Source organism: Triturus cristatus, chromosome 3_1 (genome assembly GCF_964204655.1).
Source record: "Triturus cristatus chromosome 3_1, aTriCri1.1, whole genome shotgun sequence".
In the NCBI taxonomy this organism is placed as follows: Eukaryota; Metazoa; Chordata; class Amphibia; order Caudata; family Salamandridae; genus Triturus; species Triturus cristatus.
In genome coordinates this window covers 574,125,809-574,141,261 of record NC_140583.1, presented here as the reverse complement: position 1 = coordinate 574,141,261, position 15,453 = coordinate 574,125,809, and the positions used below count along the sequence as shown (strand labels likewise).

General features: G+C 52.5%; 1 protein-coding gene across 2 annotated transcripts in view; it reads right to left on the bottom strand.

Annotated features, from left to right (window-relative positions):
- Positions 1–15,453, bottom strand: part of CHD2 (chromodomain helicase DNA binding protein 2) — a 1,941,047-nt gene that overhangs the window by 1,866,456 nt on the left and 59,138 nt on the right. For both annotated transcript variants that reach the window (XM_085644496.1, XM_085644497.1), the window contains exon 2: positions 9,154–9,454. In XM_085644496.1, coding sequence (XP_085500622.1) covers positions 9,154–9,454 — 301 coding nt within the window. The remainder of the gene's footprint in view (positions 1–9,153; positions 9,455–15,453) is intronic.

The window sequence follows — 15,453 nt, the reverse complement described above, 5'->3', positions numbered from 1 at the left end:
CCCTGGGAGTAGTGACAACGTGATCTCTCCTTATATCGGGAGCAGTGAGAAGAGTACTCAAACCTCAACATCTTCAGACTTTTTCAACTTCTTTTTGGATTTGTCCGGGTACAGTAACCTAGACCAAAAGTGAGACTTGGATTTGAAGTGGGCCCAAAATTTGAATAGACTAATTTTTTGTCGCAATACACAGCTTCACCCCCTGATGGCATTCGGATGAACATGATTTGGAGTCAGGTTTATATACGAGACACCAAAGAGACATCTTGCTGGTCAGTAACTGATATCGGCTTCCTGCAGTTGCAGCGTGGCTTGAAGCCTGTTGTCTTTAGAGAGGACATATTTTCTAGCACACTGCCACAAAAATTATTTTGGAACTCGGTAAAACACCAACAAACGTATGAGAGCGGCAGTCCGGATCTGCATCGAAAGACACAGAAGAAAGGAAGTGATGCATGGAAGGCTCTTTTATGTGCGCCGGAACTGCCACTTCCAGAAACGTAAGACCAATGCAGAGCCCCATGACGCAAAGTGCCTACATGCGGGAGGTGCTGCAGGAAATGTTTTGGAGCCATTTCGGTGCCTGAGGAAATTTAGAAGTTGAAGATTCTGAAGTTAGAAGAATCTATCAGAAATTAAATTACATTTAGAAGGGACAGAGTAGTAACACTTGCATTCAAAGCTAACCAAGAAGCGTGATAGTAATCCCAAATCTAACTGAGAAAAAGCTTGAGGCCTGTGATTAGCCAGAAGCCAAGGACAGACATGTAGCCTAGAATAAGCTGGTGAATCCGGAGCCCAAGTAAAATATTGTTTCCTGTTGAAGACAGCCCTTGGGTGGGCTAATGGTTAGTTGCTATTCTGCTATAGAATACTGAAGAGCTGATGCGGAGCGAGTCTATAAGACTGAAAGAGCTCTTACTGATGAGTAAGACCCCTTTATCGATGACTGATCCATCAATGACAAGAATCTCACTACAACCAAAACTTTTGTGTCGGAATTTTCAAGAAAATTAAAGTTACAAAAAATGTTTTTTTTTTTTTTTTTTTTTTTTTTAAAGAGGACAATAAGAAAGGTGTGATAACGCGGAAAGTTGACTAAGGCTTACAGTGCTACTTTTGATTATATATTGTCAAATGATGCTGGTTGTATGGGTGTACAAGAGTCAGGATTAATTATTAGACTTAGACCATTTGAAGAGGGAGAAAAAAACGAAAGGGAAGGGAGCAACAAAAAAAAAAACAATGTCAAATAGCGAGTATTTAAGAGTGCAGTGTATTGTAGTTACAAAGCTGGGATGCTGCAGAAAAGCGGATATAGTTTCAATGAGCACAGTTATTATCTGCTCACGAAAGGGTCGAGCGCCAATCCCTTCAACACAACCATGCTCTTATTTAGAGGCCAGCAAATTTCCCTCGTTTTTTTTTTTTTAAATCTGTTTTTATTAATTTTGTAATCATAGTTGCAAACTTACAGCACACAGGCTTATGTAGTCCGTAGTCGGAACTTTGGCGCCAATAGCAGTATACATCGCACGAGATAGAAACATGGTCATATATCTCAACCTTTAAACAGTACGATGCGCAACCCTCCGTTTCTCTGCAGTGGTTCAGCAAATTGTCCCAGTAAGCCTCTCAACCAGATCTGCAACTATTCCCAACAAATGGTGGTAGAACAACCACCCCATGGAAAACCTCAACCACCTCGAACCCAGACCAGCTCTGTTAGACATAGCCCTGCGCCCGCCACCCGCCCGTCTCCCGCCCTCCACGTTGGTGCGCTATGGCGCAGACGGGGCTCACCGCCCCATACAGAAGCGCGTGTTGTCATGATGTCTAAACTAGCTGCATGTCAGGCGTGGAACATCACGAAGTCATTCCGGCAGGTCCCCTGACGCCCGCCTCTGAGTCGTCCCCCCACTTGCTGCCACATCCTCCCCATCCACCTCCTCAATCCGTCGAAGTGCCCGGAGTAGCTCCTCCCACTGCGTGGCGATGGGCATCTTCCGCAGTCCTAATGTCTCTTCCCGCCTAATAGCGGTCCCCTCTGCCCCGGCCCATGCAGCAAGCGAGTACCTCCATGCCCGCGCGTGAGGTGGGTCCTGTGCCTTCCACCTCTTAGTTATGAGACGTTTTGCGACCGCGAATCCCAGATCTAGGAATCGGGACGTCACCTTAGTTGTCGGGGATCTGCGAAATTGGTGCAACAGGTGGACCATCCAGTCAAAGGGCATGTCCCGATGTGTGATGGCACGCAGGGAGTCGTGGACCGCGCTCCAGTAGGATTGCAGCTTACAACAGCCCCACAGCATGTGAATGAGATCAACCCCCATCTCCGCGCACCTAGGGCATTTTGCGTCATTACAGCGAAAATAGCGATTAAGAGCTGCGGGGGTGAGATACGCTCTGTGGAGTACAAACAGCTGTATCTGCCGAAGGCGCATATTTCTAGGTATACGCACCGGGCTTTTCAGTATACAGACCCATTCTGTATCTGTCAGCTGCCTCCCTAAGTTTGTTTCCCACTTGCCTTTAAGTGGTTCCAGGGCCAACGCCGTGTGCGTTCGTAATGATGCTGCAAACCAACTAATCAGCCGCCGGCCTCTCCCCATCACGTGCAGATATTGTATAGTGAGGTGTTGACTGGGCTCCGCGGTCATATCCCCCCATCTAGCAACCAGGGTCCTAACTATAGAGTGGTAAGTCAGGAATTGCCCCGGCGATAGCCCCCACTCCTCCACCAACGAGTCACACGAGAGGAGCACCCCGTCCCGGTACAAATCTCCCAGAGTCTGAATATCCACCTCTCGCCACTGCAGCAGCGCACGGGAGGTGAGCGGTCCCGCCGCTCTGGGGGTTCCCTCCAGCGGCAGCGCCGGCGCGTATGGGGTCACATGTCGAGTGAGGAAGAGACTCCTGCGAAAGCAGCGGTGCGCCACAGCCAGAAGGAGCGGGGGCGGCGCCGCAGTCCTGGCGGCCGGGTGGAAAAGCACCAGCAACTGCTCAAGTGAGTACGGCGGCAGCAGTGTTGCGGTATCTTCTCGGCCTCTATCCGCCAGCCAGCGGGCTATCCACTGTAGCTGGGCCGCCAAGTAAGAGTGTTCAAAGCAGGGTACAGCCAATCCTCCCTGGTCTGTAGGGAGATAAAGCTTTTTAAGCGACATCCTGTGACGGCCATTCCCCCATATGAAGTCTGAGAGTTTGTGACAGTTTGGCAAAGAAGGCCGCTGGGACATACAGGGGCAGGTTAGTAAAGTAATATAGGAGCCGCAGAAGGATCACCATTTTAGATAGTGCCACCCTACCCGTGACCGTCAGAGGCAATGTAGTCCAGAAGCGTATCTGGGATTTTATAGCCGCAACTGCCCTGCCTAGGTTGCCATCCAGCAGGTCCGCTGGCTGACGGTAGATACAAAGTCCGAGGTATCGGAAGGTGTCTCCTCTCCACTGTACTCTGGTGCCATTCAAGATGTATCCGGGATCCTGTCGCCCCTCGCTAAATGCGTAGAGACAAGATTTGCTGGCATTCACCCGTAGCCCCGAAAGGGCAGCAAAGTCACCCAAAATTTGGGCCAACTGCGGGGGTATATCGTCCACATCTTTAACGTATACCAGCAGGTCATCCGCATAGAGGGACACCTGATGGACCGCGTCCCCCAGTGGTATGCCAGCTCCCATCCTCTCCCGCATGGCCATTGCCAGAGGCTCCATCGCCAGAGCGAACAGGAGCGGCGATAGTGGGCAACCCTGTCGGGTCCCCCTACCAATCGGTATGGCGTCCGAGGTATACGGGCCTAGCCGTACCCGCACCGTAGGGTCTTTGTAGAGAAGACCCACCAGCTGTAAAAATGCCAAGCCAAGATCGTATCGCAGCAGCAGGGCCGACATGTATCGCCACTCCAGGCAATCAAATGCCTTTTCCAGATCTAACAGTAGACAGCCCGCTCTAGGCCATGCCTGTGTGCTATCCGCCGCCACCCTGAAAAACCTCCGCAAATTCAAGGACGTATTTCGTTTCGGCACAAATCCGTTCTGATCTTTATGGACTAGGTGCGAGACCACCGGTGCCAGGCGCTCCGCCAACACCTTTGCAAGGATCTTATAGTCAGTGTTAAGAAGCGCTAAGGGGCGGTACGATCCCAATTCCATGGGGTCCCGATCCGGCTTGGGGAGAGACACCAGATAAGCCTCACGCATCGAAGGAGGCAGTCTGTCCGCCTCAACCGCCGCCATATACACCTTATGGAGATGTGGCACCAAGTGTTCCCGGTAGGCCTTGTAAAACTCGGTGGGTACTCCATCCGGACCCGGAGTTTTCCCGGTCGCCATGGAGGATATAGCTTCCCCTATCTCCTCCAATGTGATAGGGCAATTCAGGGCCTCTAAGTGCTCGGCCGTAACCGCTGGCAGCTGTGTATGCCCAAGGATCCGCTCCAAATCTCCCCCTGAGCAGTGACCCCGCGCGCGGTACAACTGGGTGTAATGGTCTACCAAAACCCTGTGAATTTCTCTCTGGGTGCACACCAGTTCTCCCTCCGCCGTGCGCAGTGCCGCTATCGGAGCCCGGTTGGCCTCTTGTCGCAAAAGCCAGGCCAGCAGCCGACCCGCCCTGTCCGCTGAAGCATGCGTGCGCGCTGTATGTGCCGCATAATTCAAACACCTCAGGCGCTCCAACAGCGCCGCGTGAGCCGCACGCAGGTCTGCCAGCTGCCGAGCCCGCCCACCCGGTCCTTCGCCTTCCCGCTCATACTGCAACAGCTGGGACTCCAGTAGGGCTAGCGACTTCGCCAGCTGCCTCCGTGTGTTCCATGTGGCTCCCAAGCAGTGACCGCGTTGCACCACTTTAAGTGCGTCCCATTCCACCCTTGCGTCGCTCGCCGTGCCCTCATTAAGTTCGTAATAAGAGAGGAGAGCAGTCTCCACTGAGGAGCGAAACTCCGGATCTTCTAGCGCTGTGGGTTGTAGACGCCATGTAGGGATGGGTGGGCGATCCACTTCCCAGTTAAGTTGGAGCCACATTGGATTATGATCGGAGTGTGTGCGCCCCAAGTAGTCCGTCCGTGCCACCAGCGGCAGCAACGCCTGAGATCCTACTATCCTATCCAGTCGCACATGAAGATCGTGCAGTTTGGAGTAGTAGGAATAGACGCGGTCCATAGGGTATAGAGCTCGCCAAATATCTAGTACTCCCCACTGTGAGAGCCAATCAGCCAGCGCGCGCGCCGTGGATGCAGCAGACGTCGCGCGCAGCGGAGGGAATGACCTATCAAGGTGTACGTCGAGTACCGCATTAAAATCCCCTCCCAGCAACCAGGGGAGCCCAGCGTACGGGGTAAGCGCCAGTGAGAGCCGGGCAAGGAAGGATACTTGATCGGTGTTTGGAGCGTAGATCGAGGCTAGTAGTACAGGCAGGCCATTAAGTATGCCCCGTACCAGCGTGTATCTGCCTGCAGCGTCCACGGACACCTCCCCACAGACGAACGGAACTCCCGCCCTAACCCACACGAGCATGCCCCTGGCATGTGCCGAGTACACTGTACCATATAGCTGGCCTCTCCAGCGCCTGCGCAGTTTCTCTAATTCAGGCTGTGTCATGTGTGTCTCTTGTAAAAGAGCAATACCGACCGCGTGTCGCTGGAGGTAGGCAAAGACAGAGTATCTTCGCGAGGGAGTATGCATGCCCCGTATGTTCCACGTCATAACATTAACGCGTGTCATGTCTAAGCAGTATAAGTTCAGAGGGAGGTGGGCCCAGGGCCCGCAGCAGCCAGTCCACAATGCAGCAAAGCAAGGGAGTAGTGGTCTGAGGTAACAATAACAACATGGTAAGAAAAACTGTTTAACAATCGGGGCGAACCGCACAAGTGTGTCCGTCCAAACTTGCACAACCGTACGCAGGTGAAAACTAGGTCAGAGTGTGACCTGGGGGAATGCGTGTGTAGATGTCAGCTCCCTGACTCTGTCCCCCTTGTGCCCCTTAAGTGCGGCGTGCCACTAAAGAAAGCGTCCTCTAATGTCGAGTGGTGCGGCTAGTGAGGCCCAGTCCAGACTCCCAGGAGCCAGCCCCGTCAATTGCTCTCCCGCTACAGGCCGTAGCACAGGAAAGGTACCCATAGACAGTACAACTTACTCTCCCCAATCAGTGGGCTTGCCGGGCAGTCCCATGTTCCGTACTCCCTCCCCCGCCCATGTAAGTAAAGCAGCGAGCTACCATATACTTGTATGAGTGCCATTTGCTATGCCACTTTTCAGTCTAGGATACCGTCTGCAGTCTGCGGGGTGACCACTGGCCCACGATATTCTTCAGTGTGTGTCGTCGATGGCGACGAAGATCTGCTCCTCAGCACCTCGGGTCGCTCGTCCGTGTCAGACGGATCTACGTGGTTTGGGCTTGCAAGTGTCGTGATCGCCTGCAGTACATTTTGGCGCTCCAGTCTCATTTTCTCCGGCGTGGGAGCCGTTGCCCGCGCCGACCTCTCCCGCGTGGGTCGTCTCCGCCTCCTGCGCCCTTCTCTCTTGTGGGGGCGGGCTCCATCTCCGGAATCCACTGGTTTCGGCCCTGTCCATAAGCCCTTCTCTTCCAGCCAATTCCAGACTTCCTCTGGGGAGTCGAAGTAGTATGTTTTCCCTTTGACAACCACTCTCATCCTGGCTGGGAATAACAGGGAATACGGCAATGCCAATTCCCGGAGCTGGCGTTTCACTGCCATGTAGTTGTTTCTGCGGCGCTGCACCAGCGCTGTATAGTCCGGGAAAAGCATAACTTGGCTGCCACCTACTGAGAGACCGGTCACATTGCGGGCCTCTCTGAGAATGGCGTCTCTGTCTCTGTAACTCAACAGCCTGAACAAGAAGGGCCTAGGCCTGGCCCCCGGCGGCGGTCTCTGGGCAGGCACTCGGTGAGCTCTTTCCACCGCGAAGTGGGCCGACAGTTTCCCCGGTGGCATAAACGTGCGAAGCCAGTTCTCCACATATTTCTCCGGGTCTCGCCCCTCCTCTCCCTCCGGAAGGCCCACAGCGCGAACATTATTGCGGCGGGATCGCCCTTCTGCGTCCTCCGCCCTGTCTTCAAGGGCATGGATACGGTCCAACATGTCCTGTAGGGCAGCAGCGTGACTGCGAGTGATCGGTTGCAGCTCCTTGAGTGTCTCCCCCTGGGTGGCGACCGAGTCCGCCAGCTTCCTGTGGTCCGCATGCAGGAGTGTAAAGTCAGACGTGACCTTATCTCTGCGATTCTCCAGGGACGTCCTGGTGTGCTCCAGAGTTGACCCTATCTTCTCCACAGCGGCCAGCACAGAGTCCAGTTTGGCCGCAAGTGACGCAGACGACGGTCCCTCTTCCATCTCCACTCGGTTTCGGGGGCGATCGGGGGCCGGCATCTGCAGTGGGCCCTGTTGCTGCCTGGCGCGCATGCGGCCCATCACTAGTTGCTGCGCCGTTGGCATTCGTCGCCAATTTTCTGTAGGCCAGGGGCACCCCCAGCGTCACCTCGTCCGTTCCCCAGAGCAAAGCCAATGGATCAGCAGGCGAGGTTCACTCAACCCTCATCCCCCGCTGAGGATCCGCAAGGTCCACCTCCCAGGGAGGCTCCACGCTCAACTGATCTCAATCCGGGTCCGTCTGTGGGGTCCACCCCCGCCACTGAAAGTATGCCTGCGGTGGCTCGTATCCTCCGCCCCCGCTCTCAGCAGCGACAGCGCCAAGTAGTCACGGACAGCTCCGCCTCCAGGAACCACAATGTGACCTCCAGCACCCGTCAGGCGCCAAGTGAGGCAGCACACCCTAACCCGCAGAGACGGGCACACCCCAAGGTGGCAGACAATGGTCGGGTGGGGGCCTCCCGGTATAGCGCTGCAGCTCACCCCTGGGCCTCTCCTCAAGTGCAGCTGCGCCGTTCACACCCTCCTCCGCACCATAATGTTCAGCCTCATGGCGCCTTCAGGAGTTCTGTCCACCCCCTCCGCCACAACCTCACCAAGCGTCTTGTTAGCAGTCACCGCCGCTTTGCACCGCTCACCTGCGCTTTCCAACAGGCACTGCGCTCCCAGGCTTGCTACTGTATATGCCTCACGACGTCTGTCACTGATGCGCTTCCCACAATGCTTGGCTTCCACCGTGTCCCATTAGCCTATAGGCATGGGCATCTCCGGAGGTCTCTCCTGCCGTCTCCAGTGGGGACCACCTAAATCTCTCTTCGCTGCAATCACTCCGCGCACGCCATGCCCACAACTGCTTCTTCTTCGTGCCTCATGTGGGTTGCAGCTAGCGACCCCAGAGTGGAGGCTCAAGATGGCCGCCGCTGTCCAGCTCCCGCGTCTCTCAGCCGTTACTGGGGACGAGTCTATGTCTCCGGCGCTCAGCGCGCTCCGTCCGCCGCCGTTTGTCGCGCTGTGTACTGCTGCCCAGGCGCGGTGCTCACCAGTTCTGTGCTTCCACGCTTGTGGGGTCCCCGCCCCAGCAGCCTCACTCGTGGCTCCGCTCCTGACTCCCGGCGCCGCAGCTCCAGCCCGCCCGCGTTCCAGGGCTCACCTCCGGGGCCCTCCGGGGTCCCGTTCAGCAGTCGTGCACCTCGGCCACCGGCGATTTCCGTCTCTGTCTCATGCCAGCCCGGTCGTCCCAGACTTGCCTCCACCGCAGTAGCCACCACCTGGTTCCGTAGTCCCAGACGCAGTTCGCTCGGCTCTCGGGAAGAGTCCCCGTCGTCAGCCCCGCCGGCCAGGCATTGCCTTCTCTCCGCAGCCCGTCTGTTTCACCTGCAGCGCTTCACCGCACCTCCGTTCCGCCGTCTTTTTGCTCGCAGGCAGCGCCGTAGGATTTCACTTCACAGGATAATTCGGGGGTTTGCGGCGGAGCTCTACAGACTTGCGACCACCATTGTGGCCAGTTAGCCACGCCCCCCCGCCAGCAAATTTCCCTCGTTGTTATTATGTTGGATGGGACGTTCCTTCAAGACAACTTAATACACAATTAAACAAATCCATTAGAGTACAATGCAAGAATATGGAAACCACCAGAAACATTCAATCGGGCCACTGCTATTTTATGCACGTTCTAGATTACTGCGGGATGACAACATAATTTACACCTGTGTTTATGAACCCTTCAAGATAAAAGTCAAGCACTAAGGAGGCATTGCTGGGAAACAAAACATACCTTCTTCACGTCTGCCAACCGCTGCTTTTTAGGGACATTTTTCTCTTTGTTTTCGGTGGAATTCTTCCGCGATTTAGAACCTGTAGACTCGTTTTCAGATTCAGACTGACTTCTATACGCAGAGCTGCTGTTAGATTCACTTCCATGCCCACTGGCATGTTCGCTTCCATGCCCACTGGCATGTTCACTTTCATGCCCACTGGCATGGTCACTGCCGTGCCCACTCCCATGTTCACTTTCGGATTGACTGCCGGAGTCTGACGCAGATGCGGAGTGGTTGGATTCTTCAGATGCTGAATGACTGCATAAGGGAGAAAATCACAAAGAAAAAGTAAGAAAACTGCAGCTGCATAAAACGAGTCAAAACCAGAACAATTTTGTTGCTTATCGATTCTCCCATTTGTGCCCTAAAAGGCCTCAGACCCACATGAATTTTGCATAAGATATCCTAGGCCGAAGTATCAGATAAATTGAGTAAAAACTGTCATTATTCCCCTGCCCCCAAAATACCATCATGTATAAAGTATATATTTTTATTTTTAACACATTTTGTTAAGGTTTTCTTCCATATCTTGTTAAAACTCAGATTATACAATAGAGCCTTGCAAGCCTTCCATAATTAGTGTATACAGGGTATCAATAGCTTTAGCCGGTCATAGTATCGTACAATTTAACATGTATATATATCAGTATATTATTGTGTTATTACATCCTCTGGGATACCTGGCATAGATGACCCGTCTATTTCCCCTATATAACCATTAGCCTGGCCAGTACCATCCTTCTGAGTCATGACTTCTTGTTCCTGTAAAATCAGTCAATTACCAAACTCCCTCCCTTTCCGCCATCCTCCCTCCCCCTAGGCGTGCCTTAGCGTGATGTGTCTCTATAGTTCTTGCACTATGAACAGCATGGATAAAGTTGACAAAACTTTTTTATTTCAGGGGAGGAGGTGATGTCCATGATGAAGCGGTTGGAGGGCTAAACTAGTCACTAGAATTTTAGAATGCGAATGCAGACATGGTACATCATGCTGTTGCAAAATTCGTAAATTTGAAGACAGACTCTACAGACACATCTGAATTAGTATTGAACACTTGTGGCGACAGCACATGAACAACAGCTAATGGTAATAAAATAAAGTCCAGTTTTCTACATTACGTCTCTGATCCATAGATAAACTCATTGCAGATCACAAATATGGAAACTATAGTGAAACGCAACAGAGAGCTAAGAGGTTGGCTGGCAAAGAATCTAAAAAAGAACGTCATTAGTCTCAATCCAGAAAGCATCCAACTCATTAAAAGAGGAACTAAGCAACCGATCAGTATTAAAGCCACACTGGGGGAAAACTGTAAGTCACCAGCTGGGAGAGGACGAGCAGACAGACCAAAAATCCACAGAACAACGAAAAACTTGACTGAGACGCTCCAGTTAATAAAATCAAGACCGAAACTCAGCAGACCCAACTGCACACTGAACATGAACGTGCGAATTGAACGGGTCAGAGAAACTAGAGGAGGGTAAGACAACTGAAAATTCTATTACTTGGTTCGAACCCTCAACCCAAAACTTGAGTCAGTGTAAACAACCATTATACAACAAGTGAGAGTAATCACCAGGGATAGTTCTTGGGTACACACTGGAAGTGGAACTACCCAGGGCACTGTAAGATCGCTGAGGCTCAGACAATGATAGAGAAGGAGGAGCCAGGTCATAGGCGCTGGAAGCAGGGGTGCTAGGAAGAGTGGGTGCTGCAGCACCCCCAGAAATAACCGTGCTGGAGTTCAGAAGGTGAATGAGCAATAAAGCTGCTGTTGAATCTTGCATTTTTCTTGTCACATTAGTTGTGTGTTCAAAGACAAAGGTCAGGCAATGACTTCGGACAAATAGCTGTTTGTTTAACAAGAGATTGGTGTTTACTTTTCATCATCTGATTACAAAGAAGATTTTGTAAAGTGAACTATATAACAATCTTGCAACAGTACTGGGAGCTTGGGAGGAAGGGCTGTAGGATTCCTCTTTTACTAACATCACAAAATATACATACATGTAAATGGATTGTGCAAATATTCAAAATATGCCAGCAGTTAAGAGAGCACATAAGAAGCACGGATTTTAAATTCTGCAGTGTGATGGAAACACATTTTTAATAAGATCAAAACAAATCAAGGCACTTTACTTAGCGGGGTGCAAATAATTATTCACTGAAACAGATTTGCACATGTTTTTATCTATTTAGTTTTATCGAACAAGTTAATTACCTTAGGTAACCATGCATCTGTAAGAGACACACATTAGTTATAGATTCCTTACCTTAAAATTACCCCCAGGCGTCAAACTAGATCTGGAGAAATCTTTTCGTAGCAGTACCCCTGCGCATCCGTAGGTGGCGTCGGTGGACTCCGAGATCGTCGGCAGCAGCGTGGTAGCCAGGATGACGTCGCGGTGTCTACTTAAACGTCGCCCCTGCGTGCTGACGTCAGTTCTGACACGACTTTCAAAGCCAGAAGCACAGAGCCATGCAAGACACTGACTAGTAGTGCACAAAACTAGGGCCCTGGAAGGGAGTTCCTATTCCTAGAAGTCAGTTCACAGAACAGGGAGGATGGGTGAGGGGGTAAAGAATCTATAACTAATGTATGTCTCTTACAGATACATTGTTGCCAAAGGTAAGTAACTTGTTCATCTGAAAGAGACCATTAGTTATAGATTCCTTACCTTAGAATATTTGCCCCAGCAATACCAAGTCTGGAGGTGGGTCCGAGAACTAAGTTCCCACCAGGAAGTCCTGGAGAACAGACGGCCGAAAAATCCATCTCTCTGGACTTGGCTGACCAGGCAGTAATGCCTAGTGTGCAGGGGTGCCCACGTGGCTGCCTGACAGATATCAACCAACAGAACTCCACGTCCCAAAGCAGTAGTAGCTGCCGTCGCCCTGGTAGAGTGGGCGCGCAGTCCTAATGTAGTTTCCTTTTTAGCCAAAGAATAACGGATCTTAATGCATAGGACGACCCATCGAGAGATGGTACGTTTGGGCACTCTCTAACATTTCTTGGCACCCACATTTCCCTCGAAGAGTTGATCGTCCACTCGGAAGTCTTTAATGCGGTCAAGGTAGAAAATCAGCGCCTGTTTTAGGTCCAGACGGTGGAGTCTCTCCTCCTCTTTGGAAGGGTGCGAAGGCGGGAAGAAGGTGGGCAATGTGATGGTCTGACCTATATGGAAAGAGGTAACCACTTTGGACAGGAAAAAGGGCCTAGTACGGAGGACTACTTTGTCCGGATGGACAGCAAGAAAGGGAGATCTGGAAGTTCACTCACCCTGCAAGCAGAGGTGATGGCAAGCAAGAAAGCAGCCTTCACAGTAAGGAGACGAAGTGGACAATTATGTAGTGGTTCAAAGATAAGTGAGGACAAGCTTCAAGTCCTACTGGGGCATTACAAAAGGAGAACGAGGAAAGAGATGAGTAATGCCCTTCAGAAATCTGTTAACAATAAGGGACTTGAAAAGAGAAGGCTGATTAGGAAGGCGAAGAAAGGCAGAAAGATAGCCTTTATGAGTGCCCAGAGCAGAGTGCTGCTGGGCCAAAGAATGAAGAGAACCTCTGAAAGAGAGGCAGAGAGGGGATCCACAGCCTTTGCTGTGCACCATGCTACAAATTTATTCCATCTACAGGCGTATACCGCTTTAGTGGAGGGACGCCTGGCTGCCAAGATGACATTACAGACTTCGGGAGGAAGGCGAATGCTGTCAACTGTCACCGCTCAATCTCCGTGCAAGGAGGTGGAGACTGGACAGGTTCATGTGAAGGACCATCCCGTGCTGCTGCGACAGAAGATCCTCCAGAAGAGGCTGTATGATCGGAGGATCGATGGCCATGCTCAAGAGCTCAGGGTACCAGACTCTTCGTGCCCAGTACGGAGCCACAAGAATTAATTGGGCCCGGTCGTGCGTGATCTTCTTCAGCACTCTGGGTAGAAGAGTTACAGGCAGAAATGCTTACAGGAGGCCGCAATTCTACTCACGACGAAAGTTGTCGCTGAGCGAGTGCTGTGTTGGATACTCCAACGCACAGAACTGCTGACAACGCGAGTTCTCTTCGGTGGCAAATAGATCTAACCAAGGCTCTCCCCACTGCTGAAAGAGAACTTGCACCACCTCCGACTGAGGAATTCATTTGCGATCCATCAAGCACCGGCGGCTGAGTTAGTCCGTTCAGGGTACCTGCCATGTGTTGAACCACCAGAGACACACCCTCATATTCCACCCATGTCCAAAGGCAAAGAGTTTCTTGCCACAGGGTCCATGACCCCACCCCGCCCTGTTTGTTGCAGTAACACATGGCGGTGGAGTTGTCTGTGAACACCTGCACCACTCTACCTTTGACAGAGGGAAGGCATGCCTTCAGTGCAAGACAAATCCCCCAGAAGGTTGATGTGGAGCCTAGACTCCGCCGGAGACGAGAGGCCTCGGATCTCCACCTCCTCCAAGTGTCCTCCCCATCCCAGAAGTGACGCATCTGTCACTGCTGTAAACTACGGTTGGGGAAGGGAGAGGGATCTGCTGCTGACCCAAATCTGGTGTGTGAGCCACCACTGCAACTGACTTGCAGTCGCCTCCGAGATCTGGACGACATCGGAAAAGATTCCCCTGATGCGGTGCCCACTGGAACGTCAGGTCCCACTGGAACGTCAGGTCCCACTGCACAGTCCGCATATGCCATTGGGGATGATCCACCAGCAAGATGCAGGAGGCCATGAGGCTCAGCAGCCTCAGGGTCATTCTCCCCGAAATCCGGGATAGAGGCTGAAACATCGGTATCATAGCCTGAATATCGCGGACTCGCTGCTCGGGAGGATAGACCCGAAACTGCCCTGTGTCCAGAACCGCTCTTCTGAGAGGGAATCAGGTGCGACTTTGGCACATGAATACTGAACCCCAGCAAATGCAGGAGGTATGCCGTAGTCTGGAGGTGGGAGACGACAGCCGGGGGCGAGCCCGTATTCAACAGCCAGTTATCGAAATAGTGGAAGACGGGAACGCCTGATCTGCGCAGATGAACTGCGACCACTGCTATCACTTTCGTAAACACCTAGCGGCGCAGGTAAGGCCAAGGGGGAGCATGGTAAACTGAAAATGCTCATGGCCTACCTTGAACCGTAGGTAACGCCAGTGGGCAGAAAGAAGGGGATGGGAAAATAAGCGTCCTGCAAGTCCAATGCTACCATACAGTCTCCAGTGTCGAGGGCAGACAAAACCTGTGCCAATGTTTACATCTTGAACCTCTCCTTCTGAAGGAAGCAGTTGACATCCCTGAGGCCTAAGATAGGACGTAGGCCTTTGTCCTTCTTGGGTACCAAGAAGTAGTGGGAGTATCAACCACAACCTACTTCTGGCACAGGCACACGTTCAATCGCTCCCTTGGCCAAGAGAGCCGTAACTTCCTGGCGGAGAAGGGCAAAATGATCCTCTGACATACGATGGAGTGTTGGTGGCATGGAGGGAGGGATAGCCTCAAAGGGGAGGAAGTAGCCCCTTCGGACTATGAGCAAAACTCACCTGCCCGACGTGGTGATGTGCCAGTGGGGGAGATGTCAGATCCTGCCACCCACTGGCAACCGGTGCCCCCGAAAGGTCTGATTAGGAAGGCTTGGGAGGCTGCCGCAGAGGGGGCATTGGTAGACTGGCCCGCCCGCTGGCCCCCAGACCCACAATTCTGTGTCCCACATCCCCAGCCATGCAGAGGCAGGGTAGCTTGCGCTGGCCGGTGGGTCTGTGTTAAATGTGGTGGGGACACCCCTTCTGTATCCACAAAGGGACGCAAGGCAGACTGCATGGGGCGAGAAGTGGCTGCAAGGCCCAAGGTTCTGGCCGTAGGCCTAGAGTCCTTGAAACGTTCAAGCGCATTGTCCGCCTTGTCACGAAACAGGCGACGGCCATCAAAGAGCATGTCCAAAAGGGTAGATTGGACATCTCCAGAGAAGCCATACATTCTCAGCTAGGCGTAGCGCCTCAGGGCTAAAGACGTGGAAATCATTCTACCCAGCAGGTCAGTGGTATCCAGCCCACACCGGATGGTGAGCTTTGCTGCATCTCGACCCTCAGCAACAGCGCGGGTGAGCATGGCCTGGGCCTCCTCTGGGCACTGTGGCAACACTTGCGCGACCGTATCCCACACCGTGTGGATAGAAAGGACCAAGAGACATGCAGTGTTCACCGACTGCAGTCCTAAGCTGGCGGAAGATGGTCCAGCTTCTTGGATTCTCTATCTGGCGGAGCAGTAGGGAATGTGCCCTT